Consider the following 23,777-nt stretch of genomic DNA (forward strand, 5'->3'; position numbering starts at 1 on the left):
TAATAAAAATTAAAGTTATATTTCTGCCATTTGTCAGATAGCTATTAGAACACTGTGCTAGTCATAATGCTTAGAGGGAGAAAAAACAAAAACTGGGGAAGGTCTAGCGCAAAGCTAAAACCTGAGTAATTAGGGTGAAATGGTGTTTTATAAAAGCATGTTGCAACATAGTGTGCTTAACTTAGGGAATGCTAACACAACATCAGATGATGTTCATGAAGGATAATCACCATTATGATTCAACGTCCATAGAAAATTGAACAAGAGATGGATACGTTCAGAGAAAAGAAATTGTGAGGGAGGGGTGGCCTTTTAAAATATTCTAACTGGCAAGTGACTAGAGGCTGTCACATCATGAGGTTCAATTAAGGAAGACCTGCTCTCAATAGGAAACACCAGAAAATGACAAGGTACAGTTAAAAATGGACACAAATTGTTCCCCTCCCTTCATTCTTGTCCTTTCAAGATGGAAGTACAGATCCTCCCATGAAGACATTAGGGGGCCTATTTTCTTACCCCTGGAATCTGGGTTGTCTAGGAAATTTGCTTGGTCAATATGCCATTAGCACACATGACTCAGCAGAGGTCTGAAAAGTATTTGTGAATTGGAAGAGAACCAAGAGTCTGCCAACTGCCAGAGACACGACTGAGGCCATCCTAACTCACGGAATTGAACACCCCACCAGGTGACCACAGTTGCATGAGAGAGCCTAGTAGAGAAGCGCTGAGCAGGCTCAGATAAGAGACCACACACAGGACCCACGGTGTGTAAACAAAAGCCGACGGTGGTTGCCGGAAGTAACTACATTTTGAGGGATTTATGACACAGCTAACGCTACTTAAATCAGGTGGCAAAACCACAAAGTGACAGGAAAAATGGATGTTATCTATACTTTAAGAAGTGGTTAATTTGTTCTGTGGCCCGAGAGGTTTTGCGTTCTACCTGCATCTGAAGATATGGAACTGGAACAAATGTGTATCTAGTTGCCATTTGGTAACCTAAATGTCCTTTTTTTTGAGACAGAGTCTTGCTCTGTGGCCCAGGCTGGAGTGCAGTGGTGCAATTTCGGCTCAAGGAAACCTCCGCCTCCTGGGTTCAAGCGATTCTCATGACTCAGCCTCCCGAGTAGCTGGGACTACAGGCAGGCGCCACCACACCTGGCTAATTTTTTATATTTTTAGTAGAGTCGGGGTTTGGCCAGGCTGGTCTCGAACTCCTGACCTCAGGCAATCCGCCCGCTTCAGCCTCCGAAAGTGTTGGGATTACAGGCCTGAGCCACCATACGCGGTCCCTAAAATGTCTTTATATGTAGATCATCTAGTCTGATTTGGTCAATGTACATATGAGGAATCAGAAACCAGGAAAGGGGGATGCGACTTGCCAAAAGTTACAGTAAACCCCTAACTAAACCAGGACTACTTGTCAGGTTGTCCAATCCCCAGTCCCAGGCATTTTACTTAGAGCTGTCTTGGGATCTTGAGCCGTCCTGAGATTCTATGACTCTGTGACTCTGTTGTTCTATAATTCCAAGACAAAGCAAACAATTCCAGTGCTCCAGGCAGCCTCAGCACAAGAAAAGAACATGGTCGAGGCTGAAGTACCAACTAAATAATCTCCTTTCAAATTTTCACCGACACCATCATGGATTCTAGCACTGCACACAGTCCGGTGTTTCTGGTATTTCCTCCAGAAATCATTGCTCCAGAATATGAATCCACAGAACTTTCAACCATGACCTTTTCGACTCAAAGCCCCTTGCAAAAATTATTTGCTACAAAAATGAAAATCATAGGGGTAAGTAAGACTTGCCCCTATGTATATTCTACCGAGGCAGGGGAAAGGCCAGGAAAATTATCTCTTGGCACATGTGTGAAGGTAGGAGCCCATTCCAATTCTTCTTTAAGAATATGTGAATATAGAGTGTTAGTGGGACATTTGAGAGAGGACGTTTGACAAGAACGAATCACATGGGTCTGGACTTGACAAAAACATGCTATCATTTAGGACTCACCTACTTAAAAAGTGATAGTTGCTATGGCAGTCAATGAGATTCCTCAGACTGAGAAGGTGGGCTGAGAAGAAGAGAGCAGAGCACATAGACCCACACGTTGTACACCTTCCATTTTTGTATGTTGTCCTCATTAGTTTTCCCCAGCACTTGTCAAACCACTGCCTGGTGTCACAGTGCATCATAAGAATGACTCAGAGAGGGAGAGAAAAAAAAAAAAAAAACCAGAAGAGATAGGGAGTCCTCTGGGCCTGAGAGTGTGACAATACCTCCACAGGCTCAGAGAATTGGCCATCTCCAGGTCAATTCTGCTTGAGGCCAGCCTGGTATACTCATTTAGAATTCAGTGTTTCTCAAACATTCACATTTATGGGCTAAAGAGCTGAGGAGCTTATGAAGACACAGATTTCCCAGCCTCACCTGGAGACAGTTCAGTAAGTATGGGATAGGGCCTGATAGTTCACATTTCAGGCTCCCAAGCGATCCTGATGTTGCCAATCCATGGATCACATTTTCATGAGCACTGATTTAGATCATTTAACCCCTCACCAAATACCATATAGAGGAATTAAGAAAGTACCCAGGAGCATCACAAAGGGACTTCTATTATTCTTCCCCTAATTATCAAAGAGAGTAATTGCGAAATCCTTTTAACCAAAAGAAGATCTTCTAAACAGAAGGGAAACTATCACTTGGCTTTTCCTCACCATGACTTTTTCCTCTATTTGCAGACTATCCAGATCCTGTTTGGAATTATGACCTTTTCTTTTGGAGTTATCTTCCTTTTCACCTTGTTAAAACCATATCCAAGGTTTCCCTTTATATTTCTTTCAGGATATCCCTTCTGGGGCTCTGTTTTGGTGAGTATAGTCAATCAAGTTCAGTTTGAAGCCATGCCAACCAGAATGTTCGGGAATTATTTGCAATTAAATAAGCTAGATCCAGTTGTATGATACGCTTTCAAAAGTGCAAAAAACTAACCTTGTTGAAATGATTTCCCCATTTGTTCATCACAGTCACTGATATTTCATCATTAGGTCTTGAAGTTCCTTTGGGAATATTTCTTATGAGGCTTGAAGTTGTTTATTTAGCTATTCATTCATTCGAAATTAGTTACCATCTATTATAAGCCAGATACACAGAGAAAGGCAATGAGCCTCTCCTCCAAAGACCTCTCAGTCTAGCAAGAAAGTATGTAAACAGATCACTTCAAGGCAGTGTGATAAATATTATCACAGAGGTGCAGGAAGTGCTTATGTAGGCAGAGATGAAGGAGCAATTTATTCTTTACAGAAGTACAGTGGGAAGGGTTTCTCAGATATACCTTTTAAGCTGCAGAGAGGTATTTATTAAACCCAACTTAGTAACAATCAATAAACATTAACTTAGGACCTAATTTAGTGCCAGAGTATGGGCAGGGCAATGGATTCAGGGAAAAGACAGCAGTCCCTGAGCTCAAGGCCTCAGTTGAGTGAGGAGTCAGACAAGTAACATAGGGTGTGATGAGGGAGAATAGACACAGGGGCTGCCTCCATAGGAAAGGCACCAACAAAACAGAGGGGACAACGCCCAGAGACATTTCCAGCTTGAACGAGTTTTAAAGGGTGAATAGTTAATCAGGTGAGGACACACACAGAAGATGGGAGTTGGGATGCCTGAGTGTAAGGATTAGAGATGTCTTGTTGCATGCCAAGAGAGAAAAATGAGCAAAGGCTGAAGGTATGGGAGAGCATTTTCTATTATGTGAACTATAAGAGTTCAGCACGGGGAGTGAGGGTGGAGGGATGAGGCTGGAAAATGCCCATGAAGGGGCTAGAAATGTAAACATAGATGTGCTGTAATCAGATTTGAAATTTCCACTAGACAACAACACTACCACGTGTGACCCACTTCCAAGAAAGATCTTGGAGATTTTTAAGAACTACCAGCACATTCACCGCAACCCCACCTCATGTTCCCATCCAAGAGAATACACTGGATTATAATAAGATGGAATCTGATCTTAATGATTGTAAACTGACTTGACATCCCTTTGTCATCAAAGCTGAGTTCACAATAGCTATAAAAGGAACATGGATGAGCAAACCAAAGCCCTGTATGGTTAAAAAAAAAATGTTCATGTTCAAATAAATAGGGCTAAAGCAGATTTCCAGACCAGTGTTTCGTCCACTGTTCCATTTGCGGAAAGTCATATAAAGCAACTTACCCTTCTCACTGCCCTGAGGAGTGTGCGAACTTAGAAGGCAGGCATGTAAAACAATTGCATAGAAGTCTATTCTGTAAGAACTCGACAGCAGCTAAACATGGCCATCATCATTAACATATTTATTCCTCTTAACAGTTCATTAATTCTGGAGCCTTCCTAATTGCACTGAAAAGAAAAACCACAGAAACTCTGGTGAGTTATATTTCTACTTTATTAAAAATATATTTTGTAGCCAGGCATGGTGGCTCACGCCTGTAATCCCAGCACTTTGGGAGGCCGAGGCGGGTGGATCACGAGGTCAGGAGTTCAAGACCAGCCTGGCCAATATGGTGAAACCCCATCTCTACTAAAAATACAAAATTAGCCAGGTGTGGTGGCACACACCTGTAGTCCAGCTACTTGGGAAGCTGAGGCAGGAGAATTGCTTGTACCCGAGAGGCGGAGGTTGCAGTGAGTTGAGATCATGCCACCGCACTCCAGCCCGGGCAATGGAACAAGACTCCACCACACACACACACACACACAAAAGAGTAATGAGTTACATTTTCACTATTTCCACTTTATTAAAAATATATAACTTTCAAATAATTTATCCTGGCCTTGAAAAAAGTTTGTAAAATCATTAAGTCACCATAATTCCACAAACTATCAAGTATTGATACCAATAAACAGCATTTGCTTCCTGTTTTCCTAGAATTATAACTCTCAGTACGCCAGAGGAGAAAGTTTCTCTGGTCATCTAGTTTAGCTCTTATTTTGTGTATGAAGACACTGAGGTTTACAATCGTTAAATAACTTGTCCAAATTCCCAGTCAATTAATGGTAGAATTATTTCAATATTCCAGTTACTTGTTCATTATTTTTGTTTTCTGGGTATTTACAACATTCCAGGCACTTTGACAGGCACTACTTTGACTCATATGAAAGGCAAACTGTAGACAATCTAATTTAACCATAAACAGAATCTCAAAATAAAGAATACAGTGCTACTGAATGTAAAGGTATAGATAAATTATAAGTAGAATATTTTTACTTTACTCAAAGAATTGAAGACATAAAATATTACTATGCCAATACATGATTTTAGAAAAGGACTGAAAATCCTTAGTTTGTCATTTAAGGGAGAAATTAAAAATGGCAGAGAAGTGCAGCATTTAATTAAACATAGGAGTCTGAAAACAAAAATGTAAGTAGACCATGACTTTCACCAGAGAATCAAAATGCAATCGTTACAGGCACACCTTTCCTCCCAACTGAATGAGAGTTAACTGAGGCATAGAATATGGGGAATGGGAAGGTTATTAAAAGTTCACAGGATCCTCTCATTGTGTAGATGAGGGCCTGAAGCCCAAAGATGTGAAGCAATTCGCATAGGATCACAGAGCTGCCTCGTGCCATTAAGATGCTGTGACTAAAATCCTGCTCTCTATTCTCTGCACTCATTGCTTTGTTTGTAGTAACAGGCTGGGCCCAAGTCACATTGTTATGTTCTTATTCTATTTCAGATAATACTGACCCGAATAATGAATTTCCTTAGTGCCCTGGGAGCAATAGCTGGAATCATTCTCCTCACATTTGGTTTCATGCTAGATCAAAACTACATCTGTGGTTATTCTCACCAAAATAGTCATTGTAATGCTGTTACTGTCCTGTTCATGGTAAGTATGTTGCATTTATAGAGTGAGAAGTAAAGGGCTTAATAGAAAATATTTATTAGCACTCAATCAGCACCATTCAGATCATGTTGTGGACACCCATGTCTTTTCTTTTATTGACAAACATTTATGAAATCCATAATATTTGATAGATATTATACCAGGCATTGTGGAAGAGAAAAAATAAACCCATTGTAACTCCCACCTTTAGGAATTCACAGGAGCACAAGAGATAAAACATATACACAAATCAGTATAATACAAATATAAAATGATACACTAAAAAAAAAGGTACAGCAGTATGGCTGTAGTTTATAGTCCTATATGTACATTAGAATCACAGTGGCGTGTTTTTACAGTTCTTGATTTGGTTTTAACAGGCTGAACTTCTGATAAGGCATGATAAGATTGAAAAGGGGCATTTATTTTAGCTGCTTCCAAAATACCACTAAGATTAGTGTAAAAGAATGTAAAAGGTTTGATCCACATGGAGAGAAACAGAGAGTTACCAAACACATCAAAAATTGCTGAGGAAATTGAAAACCCACCATCTAAGGCAAAGGAGGGGTCATATTAGAAGATATTTCTTAAGGCAAAGCCCAAGAAATACTTAACATTTGAATGTACCAGGTCCACACAAAGCAGGACCAAAGTATAGAAAACAGGGAGATTGATTTAGGTAATGGTTAAGTATGGCTACATGAATCAACTCTTCTCTGAAAACAGAAGTTTTTTATTAAAAAAAACCAAAACAATCTTAAAGGCGTTAAAAAGCTGAAAGGTCAGCTGGAACTACTAAACCAATTTGTAGACGAAAGCCCTGCAACCTGAAATTTACAAGTGGAATTCTGAAGAGCATGAAAGCTGCTCATGTCTTCACACCCACTTGCCAGTGATGCTGATTTGCAATCCAATCCCTGGCCCATGTGGACTGAAAGAGAAGGAAGTCAAGGTTTCACGTCCATTCAAGGTATAAAGACTTAAAAGAGATTTTCTCCATATGAAACTAGGTCTTTGATAGGCTACGACGCTCTTCAGGTAAGGACAAAAAGATATACAAAGTACCCTGCCCCCAAACAGCAAAGAAGAGTTGCTGAACAAAGTTCAAAAAGAAGAAGTATTTGAGAAGTGTGGCCACAGGCCAAACCCCTTGACAACCTCCTTGCACACCCCGATCCCCACTGACCTTTGCTAGGCATAAACTGAGTGAGGCAAGAATACCTGAATTTGGTCTTGTTATGTGGTGCCCCTGGTACGTGGCAGAAGCAAAACCGAAGTCTATCCAGGGGAAAAATGTTCATTAATCTCAATAAATTCCCATCAAATTTTCCATTGAAAATTAACAGTACGCACTCAAAAGAGGCACAAAAAGAAATAAGACAACACAAATGACAACTAATAGGAACAGAATATAGCAAAAACAATAGCACCCATAAACTTCTGATACTAAGTACATTAGAAGAGATTTTTAAACCATAGTATTTATCATGTTTTAAGAAATAAATGATAAACTTTAAAATACCTCAGGGAATATAAAATCATAGAAAGCAAAATCAAAGATTTTCTATGTAAAACTATTATGTACACATAAAAATAGAAAATTAAAAAATTTAAATTTTTTAAAAAGATGGTCCCAGTAAATAAAAGTTAAAAAAAAATAAAAAACACGACTGCATTCTGTTTACAAGAAACAGCTACACTAGTAGCAAACAAACAGATTTAAGGCAAGAAGCATTTACTAAACGTATAATAGAGGACTTTCTGTAATAAAAGGGTCAATCCACAAGAGAAATATTACATTTCTAGGTTTGAATGCTCCTCATAACTCAAAGCCAAAAGGAAAAGCTAATTCAGCTGAAAAACATGACTAGAGAAAACTAAAATCATCATAAGAAATTTTAGCACACATTTCTCAGCAACTGAAAGAATATGTAGACAGACCACAAAATTATAGGATTTTGAACACAATTGATACAATTGACCTAAATGTCATATATAGAACAAACACTACACCCAATAACTACATAATACTGTCAACTGACATTTTTAATTGACAGATAAAAATCATATGTATTTATCACATATAACATATTTTGAAGTACGTATATACATTGTGGAATGTTTAAATCTAATTGACAAAGGCATTATCTCCCATAGTTATCACTTTTGCAGTGAGAACACTTAACATTCACTATCTTTGCACTTTTAAGAATACAATAGCCATCATTCTCAGCAAACTAACACAGGAACAGAAAACCAAACACCACATGTTCTCACTCATAAGTGGGAGTTGAACAATGAGAAGACATGGACACAAGGAAGGGAATATCACACACCAGGGCCTGTTGGGGGTTAGTGCGACAAGGGGAAGGAGAGCATTAGAACAAATACCTAATGCATGTGGGGCTTAAAACCTAGATGACAGGTTGATAAGTGCAGCAAACCACCATGGTACATGTATACCTGTGTAACAAACCTGCATGTCCTGCACATGTATCCCAGAACTTAAAGTAAAATAAAATAAAGAAAAGAATACAGTAGACTGCCATTAACTATGAGAAGACAATAGAATTGCATCTTTAAAGTGCTAAAACAAAATAATGCCAATCCAAAATTCTAGGCCTGGTGAAAATGTTCTTCAGAAATGAAAGTGAAATAGCCAGGCACGATGGTTCAGGCCTGTAATCCCAGGACTTTGGGAGGCCAAAGTGGGCAGGTCACTTGAGGTCAGGAGTTTGAGACCAGGCTGGCCAACACGGTGAAACATTGTCTCTACTAAAAATACAAAAATTAGCAGGGTGTGGTGGCAGGTGGCTTTAGTCCCAGCTACTCAGGAAGCTAAGGCAGGAGAATCATTTGAATCTGGGAGGCAGACGTTGAAGTGAGCCAAGACTGCGCCACTGCACTCCAGCCTGGGCAACAGAGAAAGACTCTGTCTCAAAAAAACAAAACAAAACAAAACAAAACAAAAAAACCATAATGAAAGTGAAAAACAGCTGACAAATTTGAGAGATTTCACGATTTCACTTAGAGCATTTTCAACAATTAGCCATATGCTGAGCCTGCAAGCCTCAACAAAATTCAAAGGATTAAAATCATACACAATATATTCTCTGAAAACAATGGAACTGAATTAAATGTCAATTTTAAAAAGGCAAAAAAAGTCCCAAAACTGTTTTTGAAATTCTAAGTTATACAAGGCTCAAAGAATTTACAATAGAAATAAAAAATATATTAAAAACAAAATAATAGAAATATTTATATAAATTGATACAACTAAAGCATGCTTAGAGGAAACTTTATAACCTCAAATGCAAGTAGTGGGAAAGAAAATAGACTAAAAATAAATTATCTAAATATTCATACCAAGAAGTTAGATTAAAAAATTAAACATAAAGAAAATGAAAGAATTGAGATATAGTATTCTATAATAGAGATAACAAAGAATAGAGATAAAAACTAATGAAATACACCACAAACAATAGACAAGATAAAATAAAGCTTAATATGGATGTTTGAAAAACTAATAAAATTGGTAAACTCCTAGATATTTAAAAAGAAAAAAGAGAAAACACAAACTATCATTATCAGAAATGAAGGCGTATCACTATAAATACAATAGCCAAGAATATATGAGGAAATTATTAACATAAAAATTACTTGATGCTTTAGATGAAATTGACAAATTCCTTATAAACTATGCAAAACCACCTGCCATGACTAACACAGGAAAAAATGTATATATCCGACTGGTCTTATATCTAATAAAAAATCAAATACATAATTTAAAACTTTCTCTCTAAAAAGAAAAAGCAAAGCCTTGCAGGAGTAGACTAATTCTTCCAAACATTTAGAAAAGAAACACCACCAAACTGAATACTTTCAGTTGACTTCTCAACTCACAAATATTTGTGTGAGGCTGTCACAAGTTTGACATGAAAACATGATAATGACATTATAAAATATTTTAAAATTACAGGTAATTCTATCTTGTAAACTTTGTGAAGAAATCTGAAATAAAATATTAAAAAATCAAATTCAGCATTATACACGATAATAAACCATGGCCAAGTCAGTGGATACCAGAAGTACACAATTGATTTCACATTCAAACATCAATCAGTGATACACCTAAATGTGAAATCCTAAACTATAAAGCTGGTGGGGATGGGCTGCAGGGAACTCAGGAGAATATCTTCATGACCGTGGGAGTGGATGAAGCTTTCTTAGATAGAACATAAAATGGACTAACCATAGGGGAAAATAAAATAAATAAAATGGACTACCAAAGCACAGAAAGGGAGAAAATTTCCTCTTTCTCTCTCTATGTATCTCTCTCACAAAAGACCCACATCCAGAATATATTAAGCACTCCTGAAAATCAATAATAAAAAGGCCGAAAAAAGAGTAAGACTTGAGCAAGTACTTCACAAAGATAGATAAATGGCTAGTGAGCATGTGGGAACATGGTCAACATTATTAATCATCACATAAACGCAAATTAAAATCACAATAAGACACTACTCCACACACACCAGAATCATTTTAATTAAAAGAACCGGCAATACTGGGTGTTGGAAGGAATGTGAAGCAACTGGAACTCTTAGACCCTTTTGGTGGAAATGGAAAATGGAAAGTGGTTCAACCACCTCGGAAAACTATTTGGTGGTTTTTAACAAAGTTAATCATACACCTACTTTATGTCTCATGATACATACAAAAATGTTTATAGCAGTCCTATTCATTATAGTTAATCTGGTAAGGAATTCAAATTTCTATCAACAACAGAATGGCTAAAACAAGTCAATTATTCAAATAGTAGAATACTTCTCAGCAATATAAAAGAACAACCTACTGACACACAGAGGAGCATGAACGAATTTCAATTTGTTATATTGAGGCAAACAATTTCAGATAAAAACTAAACAGGTAAATTTACATGATACTAGAAATCAGAAGTGTGGCTGACTCTCAGTGGGGTGGGAGGATTGATTGGGAAGGGACACAAGAGGATTGATTGGGAAGGGACACATTTTATCACTGGGGTGATAAAAATGTGATATATCTTGACATGGAAAGAAAAAGAGATAAAATACACTTCTTCTTTTTTTTTTTTTTTTTTGAGATGGAGTCTCGCTCTGTTGCCCAGGCTGGAGTGCAGTGACGCGATCTCAGCCTACTGCAACCTCCGTCTCCCAGGTTCCAGCGATTCTCCTGTCTTGCCCTCCCGAGTCGCTGGGATTATAGGCACATGCCACCATGCCCAGCTAATTTTTTGTATTTTGGTAGAGACAGAGTTTCACCATTATGCCCAGGCTGGTCTTGAACTCCTGAACTCAGGCAATCCACCCGCCTCGGCCTCCCAAAGTGCTAGGATTACAGGCATGAGCTGCCACAACCAGCTAAAATATACTTCTTTATATATAAACTTTGCTATAGTTAAAAATGGAAAATATAGTTTTAAAGCAGATAACAGCAACATTTTCATGTTTTTATATACAGAGTGCATATAACTGACAAGAAAAGTCAAGAACAAAATTTTTAAAAGACAAAGAATATGAGGAAGGAATTTACAGAAAGGAAACTATGATGGCCAAACATACGATAATGCTCCAGTTCACTAACAGTCAGGGAAAGGTCAATTAATTTAACAATGAATGGCAATGTCACTGCCATTTTGGGAAGCAAGGAGACAACATTTACTTACCTGAATGATAAACAGACCCAGATGTCTAGCTCTACAGCAATGAAACCACCTATATAAGGGTACATGCACAAGAATGCTATTGCAGCATTGTTCAGAGCGGTAAAACAAAAGAACAAAAAAAAAAAAAAAAAAGAAAGAAAGAAAAAAAGAGGAAATCAGTCAGTTCCTGTCACAAAAGAATAAATGAATGGTGACAAACTACACCATGAACTATTATGTGGCCATTAAAAACCATGTGGCTCTAAAACAGCTACTCAACCTACAGTTAAAATATAGTAGACAAATAAGGCTTTAGGAGAGGATTTTTTTTTCCTTTTTTTTTAAACTAATTTTTTTTTTTTATTATACTTTAAGTTCTAGGGCACATGTGCATAACATGCAGGTTTGTTACATATGTTTACTTGTGCCATGTTGGTGTGCTGCACCCATCAACTCGTCAGCACCCATCAATTCATCTTTTATATCAGGTATAACTCCCCAATGCAATCCCTCCTCCCTCCCCCCTCCCCATGATAGGCCCCAGTGTGTGATGTTCCCCTTCCCGAGTCCAAGTGAACTCATTGCTCAGTTCCCACCTATGAGTGAGAACATGCGGTGTTTGGTTTTCATGGATGCAGCTGGAAACCATCATTCTTAGGAGAGGATGTTAACCATATTAACCTTTGCAACCTGAGTATAAAGTAAAGCTCTCAGAAGACTGCAGACTTTAACTGGTAAGTGCAGGTGTGCAGCCTCTGGGCTACTGACAAGATGTGCATCTCTATTTATGCTCATAGTGCCAAAATACAAAACATTTTGAAGGTCTTTTGCCATGATTGAAAAAAGCACAGCTGGGGCCAGGCCATGGTGGCTCATGCCTGTAATCAGAGCACTTTGGGAGGCCAAGGCGGGCAGATCACCTGAGGTCAGGAGTTCAGCCTGACCAATATGGTGAAACCCCGTCTCTACTAAAAATACAAAAACTAGCCCGGTGTGGTGGTGAGCATCTGTAATCCCAGCTACTCGGAATGCTGAGGCAGGAGAATCATTTGAACCTGGGAGTTGGAAGCTGCAGTGAGCCGAGATCCTGCCACTGTACTCCAGCCTGGGTGATAAGAGTGAAACTCCATCTCAAAAAAAAAAAAAAAAAAGACAAAACAAACAAAAAAACAGTGGAAGTACTAGCCTATGCTTCTTATGTCTCTTTTGCTTTCTCTTCTTCCTGTTTCTTCACCTTCTTTCTTTCCCCTTCATTAGACCACCTTTTATATATGCATTTCTTTGCATTTTATGCATTTATAAAATGGTCTATTTCCTACATACATAAATCAAAAGTGTATTATTTTATATGCCTTTCTCTAAAAAGATAATATGTCCTGCTATGCTATGCTATTCTATACTATGCTATGCTATGCTATGCTATGCTATGCTATGCTACGCTATGCTATCCTACGCTACGCTATGCTATCCTACGCTACACTATGCTATGCTATGCTATCCTATGCTATGCTATCCTATGCTATCCCATGCTATGCTATGCTATCCCATGCTATGCTATGCTATGCTATGCTACACTATGCTATGCTATGCTACACTATGCTATGCTATGCTATACTATGCTATGCTATGCTATCTTATGCTATGCTATGCTATGCTATGCTACGCTATGCTATGCTATGCTATGCTATCCTATGCTATGCTATGCTATCCTATGCTATGCTATGCTATCCTATACTATGCTATGCTATGCTGGCTATCCTATGCTATGCTATCCTATGCTATGTTATCCTATGCTATGCTATGCTATCCCATGTTATGCTATGCTATGCTATGCTATCCTAGCTATACTATGCTATGCTACGCTATCTTATGCTATGCTATGCTATCCTATGCTATGCTATGCTATGCTAGCTATCCTATGCTATGCTATGCTATGCTATGCTATCCTATACTAAAATAGATGTATACTCTCATAATCCTTCACTGATTTGATTCCTAAGCATCAGGTACACTTGAGATATGTGGGGAAGCTTTTATTATCTGGACATTGCTATGTTAATATAATCAGAAAAACCATTACCCTGCTAACATCATGACTCTTCGTTTTTTTTTCTTCTTCTGTTACAGGGAATTCTGATTGCATTGATGACTTTTAGCATTATTGAATTATTCATTTCTCTGCCCTTCTCAATTGTGGGGTGCCACTCAGAGGACTGTGATTGTGAACAATGTTGTTGACTAGCACTGGGGGAATAAAGATGTGTTAAAATATTATTTAGCAATGACTTCTGCTTGTAAGGAAAAGCCAAAGGACACATAGAATCTTAAGGCTGGCAACTATCTGAAGCAAAGGGGAGTGGCTCAAGTGAGGGGGTTCTGGGGACATTTTGACTGATAAAGCACATTCTGCCTCTTGGCAATGCCATATGTCCCTCTCCCCAAATCAAGTGGTCACCTTGGTGTTGTCACCTCTGTTAGTCATGCATTCTTTCAGCTAAAGGACAGCAATGTGGTGTTGCAAAGACAGGAACCAATAGCCCAAGGCCTGGGGTGACCCAGTCATCTAACTTCTCTGCTTTATGACATCTCCTGCTGATTTCACTAAGAGACTCCACCTAGTGGCTCCTACTTCAATGGTGTGTGGAAAGATGAGTTGGTTGGTGGAATGGTTTGGCCCACAAATTCTACATTAATGCTGCAAGATCTTCAATGTTGAAGAGCTGATCAACTAGAATAGTAACAATAGTAAAAATAATGAGGGCAAATATTGGTGGAACCACTACTATATTCCAGGCATCATTCTAAGTATTATATAGGTGTTACTCACTTAATCTCACAAAAATCCTAGGAGGTGAATTGTATCATTATACCGATTTTACAGAAAAGGAAACTGAAGCACAGAGCGGGTAAATAATTCGCTCAAGGTCATGAAGTTTGCAATGGCAGAGCCATCATATCAACAGGCAGTTGGATCCAGAATCCAAGGTCTTAATTCCAATGCCAAGAAAAGTTTGGAAGGGACTATTTTCCTCTGGGTTCTCTTAACAGCTTTTGCATTCAATCTGTTACGATATCTCATGTTCTGTAGCTTATGGAGTATACCACTATAAACTTGTGAAAAGAGAAATAAGGTCTTAGTGTCATTATAAAAATAGTTTTGAAGTTAGAGAGCACCTACAAACGTCTCAAGGACCCCAGGAAATTCCAGACCACACTTTGAGGACCACTACATTATACAGTATTGCCTCTCACTGGCTGAATATCTCCTAAGCATTAGAGGTCTTACCTGTATCATCTCACTTGTCCTGACAGCCCTCAGGGTAGGTATGTCTTTTGTCCTAGTCATAAAAATTGAAGCTCAAAGTGGTTAGCTTTTCTGAAACACAAAAGGAGTGCGATTTAGAAAGAGGATTTGAGCCAAGGTCCCTAACTTCAAATCCCATAATCCTATGTTGTTTATGGTATAGAAAAAAACTCAGCATACTCAAAAAACTAAGCAACGGGCTTTCATTTCTGCCATTTGCTGGAAGCAGCTTAGGTTATAGATGCATGTGTGAAGGTGAGGGGTACAACACGGCAGGAAAAATAAGTACTTTTTTTACTTCCAGTGAAGTTAGGTTCTGATGAAAAACACTAGGCAACTGAATGATGTACAGATGTGTGAGGCTTGAGATATATTTAAGGGTGCAAAGTCTTGGGCTTGTAAGTCAGAACTAGGTTTAAATGTTGTCTTGAAGTCAAAAAATAGTAGATGCAAGTTGTGGAGAAAAGAGAATGCTTATACACTGCGGGGGGGGGGGGAATGTAAATTAGTTCTGCCACTGTAAAAAAAAGCAGTTTGACAATTTCTTAAAGAACTCACAGCAGAATTACTATTCAACCCAGCAACCCCATTATTGGTACATACCCAAAGGAGTATAAATCGTTCTACCATAAACACATATGCACCTGTATGTTCACTGCAGCACTATTTGCAATAGCAAAAACATGGAATCAGCCTAAATGCCCATCAACAGTAGACTCAATAAAGAAAATGTGGTACACATACATCATGGAATACTGCATAACCATAGAAAAGAATGAGATCATGTCCTTTGCAGGAACATAGATGAAGCTGGAGGCCATCATCCTAAGCAAACTAACACAGGAACTGAAAAGAAAATACTGCATATGTTCTCGCTTATGAGTGGGAGCTAAACATTGAGTACATATGGACACAAAGAAGGGAACAACAGGCACTGGGGCCTACTTGAGGGTGGGGGATGGGAGGAGGGCGAGGATCAAAAAACTACTATTGGATACTATGCTTATTACCTGGGTGACAAAGTAACCTGTATATCAAACCCCCGTGACATGCCACTTACCTGTATAACACATCTGCACATGTACTCCTGAACCTAAAATAAAATTTAAAAAACAAAAGAAAGAAGAAATGTTAAAATTGTTAGAAATAAAAACAGAAGACTTCTTTACAACGTCAAGGTAGTAAAGAATTTCTTAAACAGATCCCAGAACATGAATAGTACCAGTAGGAACTGATACAACCCACTTAGTCGTTATTAAGAATGTTACACAAGTGTGACAAGAGCAGCTACAAATCAAAGCCTTTTAGCAACAGAAATAACCAACAAAATTAATGATATAGAATATATAAAATCCTCCTATACATTAATAGAAAAATACAACTTGATGAGAACTTAGTCCAAAGCTATGCACAGCCATTTCACAGGAGAAGAAAACAAAGGTTAATATATGAAAAGCATTTAATTTCTTAAGTAATTGTGGAATGAAAGGAACTCTCCTACGACGATGGTATGAGTGTAAATGAAGACAACCACTTTAAAAACTAATTCCCTAGTAAAGGTAAAGATACACATGCTTTATCACCCAACAATTCCACTGCTAGTTAATATATACAAGAGAAATTCTTATACGTGTGCAACATATGACATGTACAAATGTTTCCAGAGCAGGATTGTCTGCAATACCTCAAATGTCCATGGACAGAGAACAGATCAATTGTACCACATTCCCTACTGGAGGACCACATATTGCTAAAAATAAATTACTTGAAGCAAATCAACAAAGATGAATTTTACACATTTAATGTTGAGCAAAAAAAGCAAGTCACAAAAGAACATCTTATTAATTCTACCTAAATAATGATTAGAAAACACAAAAACTAAGCAATATGTCGTGTGAAATATAAACATATGTGGAAAGACAAAATATAATGAAAAGGAAGAGAGTGATAAACACTAAATTCAGCATAATGACGAGCTCTGATAAAGAGGGTGACTTCGGGAAGGATAACAGGAGAGCTTCAAAGGTATCAGCGACACTCTTGTATCTCTAATCATGGCTGTGGGTACGTGGTTTTTTGTCCCACTGTTACAAGTACTTTTTCATACATATTATTTAATTTTTTGAGAAATACAATTGAGAAAGCAAAACATCTTGTTTTCATTAAATTTTTTATTACATAGTGATATTTTTGTAGTCAACACCTGAAGAAACATGTTACTGTTACATATCAGTCTCCAATGACAGCATATTTACTGGTACAAAAGAGACAAAAACTCTTTTCAACAACTATGAGGTCATATAATTGCATTTTTTTCTTCAGCTATATTCCCACATCACAAAAGCAAAGGGAGTGATCCAGTAATCTGCACACGGGAGTACATCAGACATTTTTATATCTTAAAACGAATAATAATAAATGTTTTGCCATTTAAAGTTGTGTCACTTGAACAAATTAATCTTTGTGGGCTTAAAATTTTTACACTAGAATTCAATAATAATAATACCTACCTAATGGGTTTACTGTGAACCTTCAATGAAACGTGGAAAGTGAGTTTATCAGTGCCCGGAACTCAAAAATCACTTAGTAAATGGTAGCTTTTAAAATTTATAATTGAGATTTTCTTGCTGTAAACATCACTTATTTTACCATTTACCAGCTTTACAACTTGGGAATGGCTTCCTCCGTTTCCTTAACTTTAGTTTCCACAATTATAAAACAGAATCAATATTATATGTGGGGTAAGGTTTTTATGTGGACAATTCTTGACATAAAAGTAATTATTTAATTAATAATACCATCCTAGCTGTTCCAAATGTAAAGTAGTCCCTTAGAATAGAAAGAAGACCCTGTAAACTATAAAGTTCTTAAGAACTTCAATTTACATTTTCCTTAGTATGAATTATTTATAAGTGCAGCAATGGGATTTTCTGACCTGTAACCAAGTCCTATTTGCAATTAGATCTTTAGCCTCACCTCTGACGAGCCCTATGTCTCCTTTACCAATTCTCTGACACCAAAACCCTCCAACAGCAGATAATTCTGGGTGCCAGGGCCTTGCAGAGCAGTTGGGAACATGGCATAATGTTACTTCTTAATATTGGAGAGCCTGGGGACAATCACCTGGGTGAAAGAAAGAGCCAAACAGAACCATTCTTTCTCAGCATTGCCAGGGACATGGCAATCACAAAAACTGACCTTGCTTTCAAGGGACAAGGAGACAATGGCTGATTAAGGCAAGGACACAAAGAATTATGATGTAGCATACAGTTTTCATATAGAGGGCAATGATTAAAAAAATTGGAGTGCTAGGACGTGCAGAGAGTAAAAAGGAAATCCACGTCAGGAAAATACAAACTGAATAAAAGTTGGCACACTTTTATGTAGACTTTAAGATTGTCTTTTGGAAGCAAGGTTACTAGATAATGAAAATAGGCTTAATTCAAAGAGAAATATTTTAAATGTGTTATCAACCTAATAAAATATTCTCACGCCTTGGGGGAAGAGTGATGGTGATACACCAAACAAGGTGCTACTGACAAATCCAAATTGTAGTGAGAATTTCAACACACTCACGCACTAAAATGTTGATCATTCAAATCAGCAAAGACAAGTAAATGCTTATGTATTCATACAAATCCAAATTCAAGTTTTTGTGGGAAGAATCATACATAGAGGCACCTAGGTTACCTTGTTGGCCACAAAGCAGCAAACAACCTGAGACTGACTGAGGAAATACAGTGCTCAAACAGAGAAAAGGAGGCAAAAGACCAGGTTGTGCAGCCACAACTCAAGTCCCTTTGCTGCCATACATTTGCCAAGTCCTGACCCTGTTCCCACGCCAACTAAAATGAAGGCACATGCCTCTAATCACCCCACCCATCCAGGACTCAAACCTCAAATCATCCACAACTCAGACCCTAGGTAAGTGTCCTCCCATCATCAACCACTCAAGCATTTCAGCAGATATGCATAGACCCTCAATTAGAATGTTAAATGGATGATGGATCTTCTGTTCCCACTCTCCTTCACTCTACAGCATTTCTGAGAGGTGATTCAGCACGGCTTTTACTTGAGTATTCTTGAAGAAGTAAATTCTCTATTCAAATAGTAGCCAGTTCCCCTAATGAACCGCTCCAGTGATTTTTTTTTTTTAAGTGGCATCTTTTTAAATATCACACCACAATCAGCCTCCCCAGAACTACTTCTTCCCAGTGGATCTAAGCCTATGGTTCCAAATTATTTTAAATTTAAAAAGAGAGGCAGAAAGAGAAAGAGAGAAGAGATGAAAGAGAGAGACAGGAATGAACCTCGAATTAGGCAACAGAGCTGCCTACCATATTTCATCCTTTTAGATTAAACGAACAAATAATTACCTAACTACAGCTCTGTCTCTAATAAAATGAAGCAATGAACAAGGAAATAAAAATGTAATTAAAAATCCCACATATGAACATAAAAGTTGAATACTGTAGGGGGAGAGAGAGGACAATATCTTTGGGCAAAACTCTGATTCACATCCCAAATATTTAGACTCTCCTGACACCACCAACTTCTTCTATTTCCCTACTTGATCTAGCACTGGGCTTGATGACCCTGCGGCTCCAGACTAGACTAAAAAGAGAGGCGACACAAGCGAACTTGACAGATGGAAGAAAAAGGTGGGTTCAGAAGTAAAAGTGCTATTTCAATTTACATCTCCAAATATGGAGGCTAATTCTTGCTTTGAGTGGCTGGGTACATGTACTACGGCACTGAAGTATACTTTTAGGCCCCATTTCTGCTAAATCTGACACAAGATATATACATGGTTCATTAGAAACCTAAGTGTGAGCAAATGAGGACAATATTTGAGGACCCCTAAGTATAGTGCTCCCAAGTGTACAGCCTCAGTGATTCTTGAATCTCTGCATGGATGCCTCCTCCCACCTACTCAGCCCTAAAAGTGAAGCAAGAAGGTAAAATCCAGTGCTAACAGTCCATCTTTGGCCAACTTCTAGACTCTTTCTTGTCCTTAGGGACCCGCCATCCACACCTGCTTATAGGGTGGGGGCTGCAGAAGTTCTTCTAATTAAGGTCACATGAGCATGCCAGGCAGTCCCCTGGGGTCTTTTTCAAGAAGTGAAACCTGGTAAGGCAGAAACTTTTTCTGCACCTCCTTCAGCTATGGTAAGTGTTAAACCAAAGTAATTGGAGCGAAGCCCAAGGTAGCGGAAGCTACCGATTTCCTGTCACCTGGTATCTATCAGCGATTTCATCCTCAGGCCTGGACTACCTCACTCACCCTCCCAGTGCGCTTGAGAAACGAGCTGCACCCACTGAACTCTGCAGCCGGCATCCAAACCAGCCCTTGAGATTTGAGGCCTTGGAGACTCAGGTAAGGAATCAATTTGCTTTCTTTACGTGACTTAAAGGAGGTGATGGATAAGGTATAGAATGGTTTTGAAAACTGGAGGTTCTTGGTCTTAATTCTAGAGTTTCCCTACTCAGACTTCCTAAAAGTTCTATTACTTAAGGAGGGGTGATGATATCAAGGCTTGCTGCCCACTCACTCCTCTAACCACTCTCCCTTTCAACAATTACCCTACGCAGTCAACTGTGAAATCATTCCACAAAAGTAGTAGATTGCAGCATATAGATTAAATCATGGTTTCTAAACCATCGGGTTCAAACTGGAGCTCTACCACTTACAAGCCATATAACCCTGGGCAAATTGCTAAACCTCTAAAGGCTCAACTTCCTCATCTATAAAATGGGGTCAATGGTAATACCCACTGTATTGTGAAAATTAGAACTAAAATCCTGCATCCCTTAGGACTTCCCAATGTCAAATGAGAAAATAATCAGTCATAGCCATAATGAAAAAAAACTCCATTCCTCTTCCTTTCAATGCTTTTGTCTACATTAAATGTAAATATACCTGGAAGTACAGGTGGCTTTACAGGCTAACATTTTCTGGAGGGGATTTGTGGACATCAAGTTGAGCACGAAATCCTGCCTCAAATCTATCACATGGAAAACCAAGAGTGAGAGGGACCACTGCAGATGGGAGGTAGCTCTAATGAAGGAAAACAAGGATTAATTTTAATCGTGCCATTACTGTTTTCTGAATCCAGTATATAAGTGACTCCCTGTTTCCCATAAAATGGCTTAGTCTCCCTGAGAATCTGGTGAAAAGAAATGTTTAATCCAGCATTGTGAGCATTTGTGTGTGTGTGTTTTGTTTGTTTGTTCATGTTTTAGTGGAGACAAGGTTTCTCCATGTTGGTCAGGCTGGTCTCTAGCTCCCGACCTCAGGGGATCCGCCTGCCTCAGCTTCCCAAAGTGCTGGGATTACAGGCGTGAGCCACTGCGCCTGGCCATTGTGAGCATTTGTAAAGCTTCCCTGAGGAAGTAGCTGAGTTTGACGTTCTGCTTAACATAACTGAGCTCATAGGACATAGAAAACAGGTTCCCTCTGCAAGTCTAGTAGGACACAGGATTCTCCGAAGAAAGTAGTTGGTGTCTAGTAAGGAAAGCAAAGAGCTAGGAGCTCTGAAGAATTCCTTGCAAACAGGCATGGAGAGCAGGAACGCTCTCAGGTGATGTGCATATCTAATGCAGAGTTTGATTGAAAGCAAAGAGGGAGGGAGAAGGAACACTTCAAAGTTGAGAAGGTTCAGGAAAGAAGGTAGAGGACATGTGTAGACCAGTGGCTCTGGTGGCGATAGTGGGCTATGAGCTTGGGAAGTCATACACGGCTGAATTCCAAAGGCCTGGAGGGGTCAGATGAAGGGTTTTGCCAGCAGGTAATGACAGGCCAGCAAAGGAGTTCAGGCTCAGGAAGAGCATCACTCAAAGCAGTGACTGGGAGCTTGATGTAGTGGCCTTGTGGACAATGGATTGGAAAACAGAAAGACTGAAGGCAGAAAAGCATGAATGGAAATGAGAAACTCACAGGTTACTCTGGATATAGAAAACAGACCCACGTGCAAAATGTGTTGCATAGGTAGAAATGGTATGACTTGGCCACTGACTGACCAATAGCCAAGATGAAGATGGACTGAGAGATGATGGAGCTAAAGTGAAATGTGGTCCCAACTATCTAAACCTTGGTGGCAGGAGAAAACCTCAGATTTACAGCACAGTCCTCAAAGATAAGTTTCAGTTTCAGTGACCGGCGGAAACTAGTTGCGAAGCATTGAGACGTGAGTGGGTGGAGAGGAGGTAGGGGAAGAGAGTGGGTAGCAAAGCTTTGAAGAAGCTGTGGTGAAGAAAAAGGGAGCCTGGGCAGTGGCCAAGAACATTGCTAGATTAAAAGAAGAAGGCTTTGGGATTCAGGGGCACTGCAGTACATTTTAGTCATTAAAGGAGTATTTAGCACCTTAGCAAATGGAAATTATTTCATTTTCTCAAAATGATACTTTGAAATGGGGAAGGCAACTATTACCCTAAACTTACGGAGACCACAACAGGAGCAAGCAAGAGAGCTGGGATTAACTCTGTCTGCTACATATTGCCAGAAACTGGGAGAGTGAAGGTGCAAAGCAGAAATAATTTCTTGGAAGGGCTAACAGCTTGGTTGGACTGAGATGGGCTGAAAAGCACCAAGGGAAGGGAAGCAAGAGCATTCTTCCCCGGAGATAAGTGCACAGGAGGCCAGAAGGAATAAAAATGCAAAGCAATTTTGAGTGGAAAAGAATGAAGGTGAGGTAACAAAAGTGAGGTAGTTTTAGGCCGGGTGTGGTGGCTCACACCTGTAATCCCAGCACTTTGGGAGGCCGAGGCGGGTGGATCCTGAGGTCAGGAGATCGAGATCATCCTGACTAACATGGTGGAACCCTGTCTCTACTAAAAATACAAAACATGAGCCGGGTGTGGTGGTGGCCGCCTGTAGTCCTAGCTACTTGGGAGGCTGAGGCAGGAGAATGGCGTGAACCTGGGAGGCAGAGCTTGCAGTGAGCCAAGATCGTCTCACTGCACTCCAGTCTGGGCGACAGAGCTAGACTCCGTCTCAAAAAAAAAAAAAAAAAAAAAAAAAAGTGAGGCAGTTTTAAATTTCTCAGTATGTGATGGTATGAGTGGACTTAAAAGTCTATTCAAACCAAAACTCATAAAGGCTGTGAGATCTTCTTCAGTGGATGGACATGAAAACAGGGGTGCCTTTAAAAATAAAAACACAGGCCTGGCACAGTGGCTCATGCTTGTAATCTCAGCACTTTGAGAAGCCGAAGTGGGCGGATCACGAGGTCAGGAGATCAAGACCATCCTGGCTAACACGGTGAAACTCCATCTCTATTGAAAACACAAAACATTAGCCAGGCATGGTGGTGGACACCTGTAGTCCCAGCCACTCGGGAGGCTGAGGCAGGAGAATGGCGTGAACCCAGGAGGCGGAGGTTGCAGTGAGGCCAGATCACACCACTGCACTCCAGCCTGGGCGACAGAGCGAGACTCCATCTCAAAAATAAATAAATAAATAAATAAAATAAAATAAAAATAAAAAAATATTTGCAGGAGTTAGTGTGAGTAATTAAATGGGGTACTGACTGATCACCTGAGTCTTGATTTTAACATTCATGCTGATTTGGACACCAGCACATGTAAAATTTTATTGTTATCCTATTTTGGCTAATGTGGTCCATAACCCCTACTAATCTACCAACTAGTCTTTGAGCATAGCTGTGCATTGGGCACTAAGTCATTGTGAACAATTTATTTTAATGATAAGGCAAAACTGCGAGAATCTACAATCTCCATAGGAGTATGTGGGCTAGTTTTATGTATTTATGAATTCTCGTGGAACGAAAGTTTTTCATTACAGGGTCAGCCCACAATGCCATAAATCAATTAATATATTTACCTCTCATATATGTGAGATATATATATATCTCATCTCACATATATGACAGATATATATCTCATCTCACATATATGA

General features: G+C 39.1%; 2 protein-coding genes across 5 annotated transcripts in view; both read left to right on the top strand.

Annotated features, from left to right (window-relative positions):
- The first annotated feature begins 1,556 nt into the window (after positions 1 to 1,556).
- MS4A5 (membrane-spanning 4-domains, subfamily A, member 5) lies at positions 1,557 to 13,827 on the top strand. The gene is made up of 5 exons (XM_011963537.1): positions 1,557 to 1,795; positions 2,741 to 2,869; positions 4,351 to 4,407; positions 5,721 to 5,873; positions 13,684 to 13,827. The coding sequence occupies exons 1-5, from the start codon at positions 1,643 to 1,645 to the stop codon at positions 13,792 to 13,794; spliced, it is 603 nt and encodes a 200-aa protein (XP_011818927.1). The 5' UTR covers positions 1,557 to 1,642; the 3' UTR covers positions 13,795 to 13,827.
- MS4A1 (membrane-spanning 4-domains, subfamily A, member 1) overlaps positions 1,637 to 23,777 on the top strand; it is a 34,458-nt gene continuing 12,317 nt past the window's right edge. The window contains exons 1-7 of one of the 4 annotated variants that reach the window (XM_011963532.1): positions 1,637 to 1,795; positions 2,741 to 2,869; positions 4,351 to 4,407; positions 19,440 to 19,521; positions 20,025 to 20,029; positions 20,125 to 20,237; positions 20,479 to 20,480. In XM_011963532.1, coding sequence (XP_011818922.1) covers positions 19,451 to 19,521; positions 20,025 to 20,029; positions 20,125 to 20,237; positions 20,479 to 20,480 — 191 coding nt within the window. In that variant the 5' untranslated portion in view covers positions 1,637 to 1,795; positions 2,741 to 2,869; positions 4,351 to 4,407; positions 19,440 to 19,450. The other 3 variants (XM_011963533.1, XM_011963534.1, XM_011963535.1) reach the window with 3 other exon arrangements.

Source organism: Colobus angolensis, unplaced genomic scaffold, assembly GCF_000951035.1.
Source record: "Colobus angolensis palliatus isolate OR3802 unplaced genomic scaffold, Cang.pa_1.0 Scaffold61, whole genome shotgun sequence".
NCBI lineage: Eukaryota > Metazoa > Chordata > Mammalia > Primates > Cercopithecidae > Colobus > Colobus angolensis.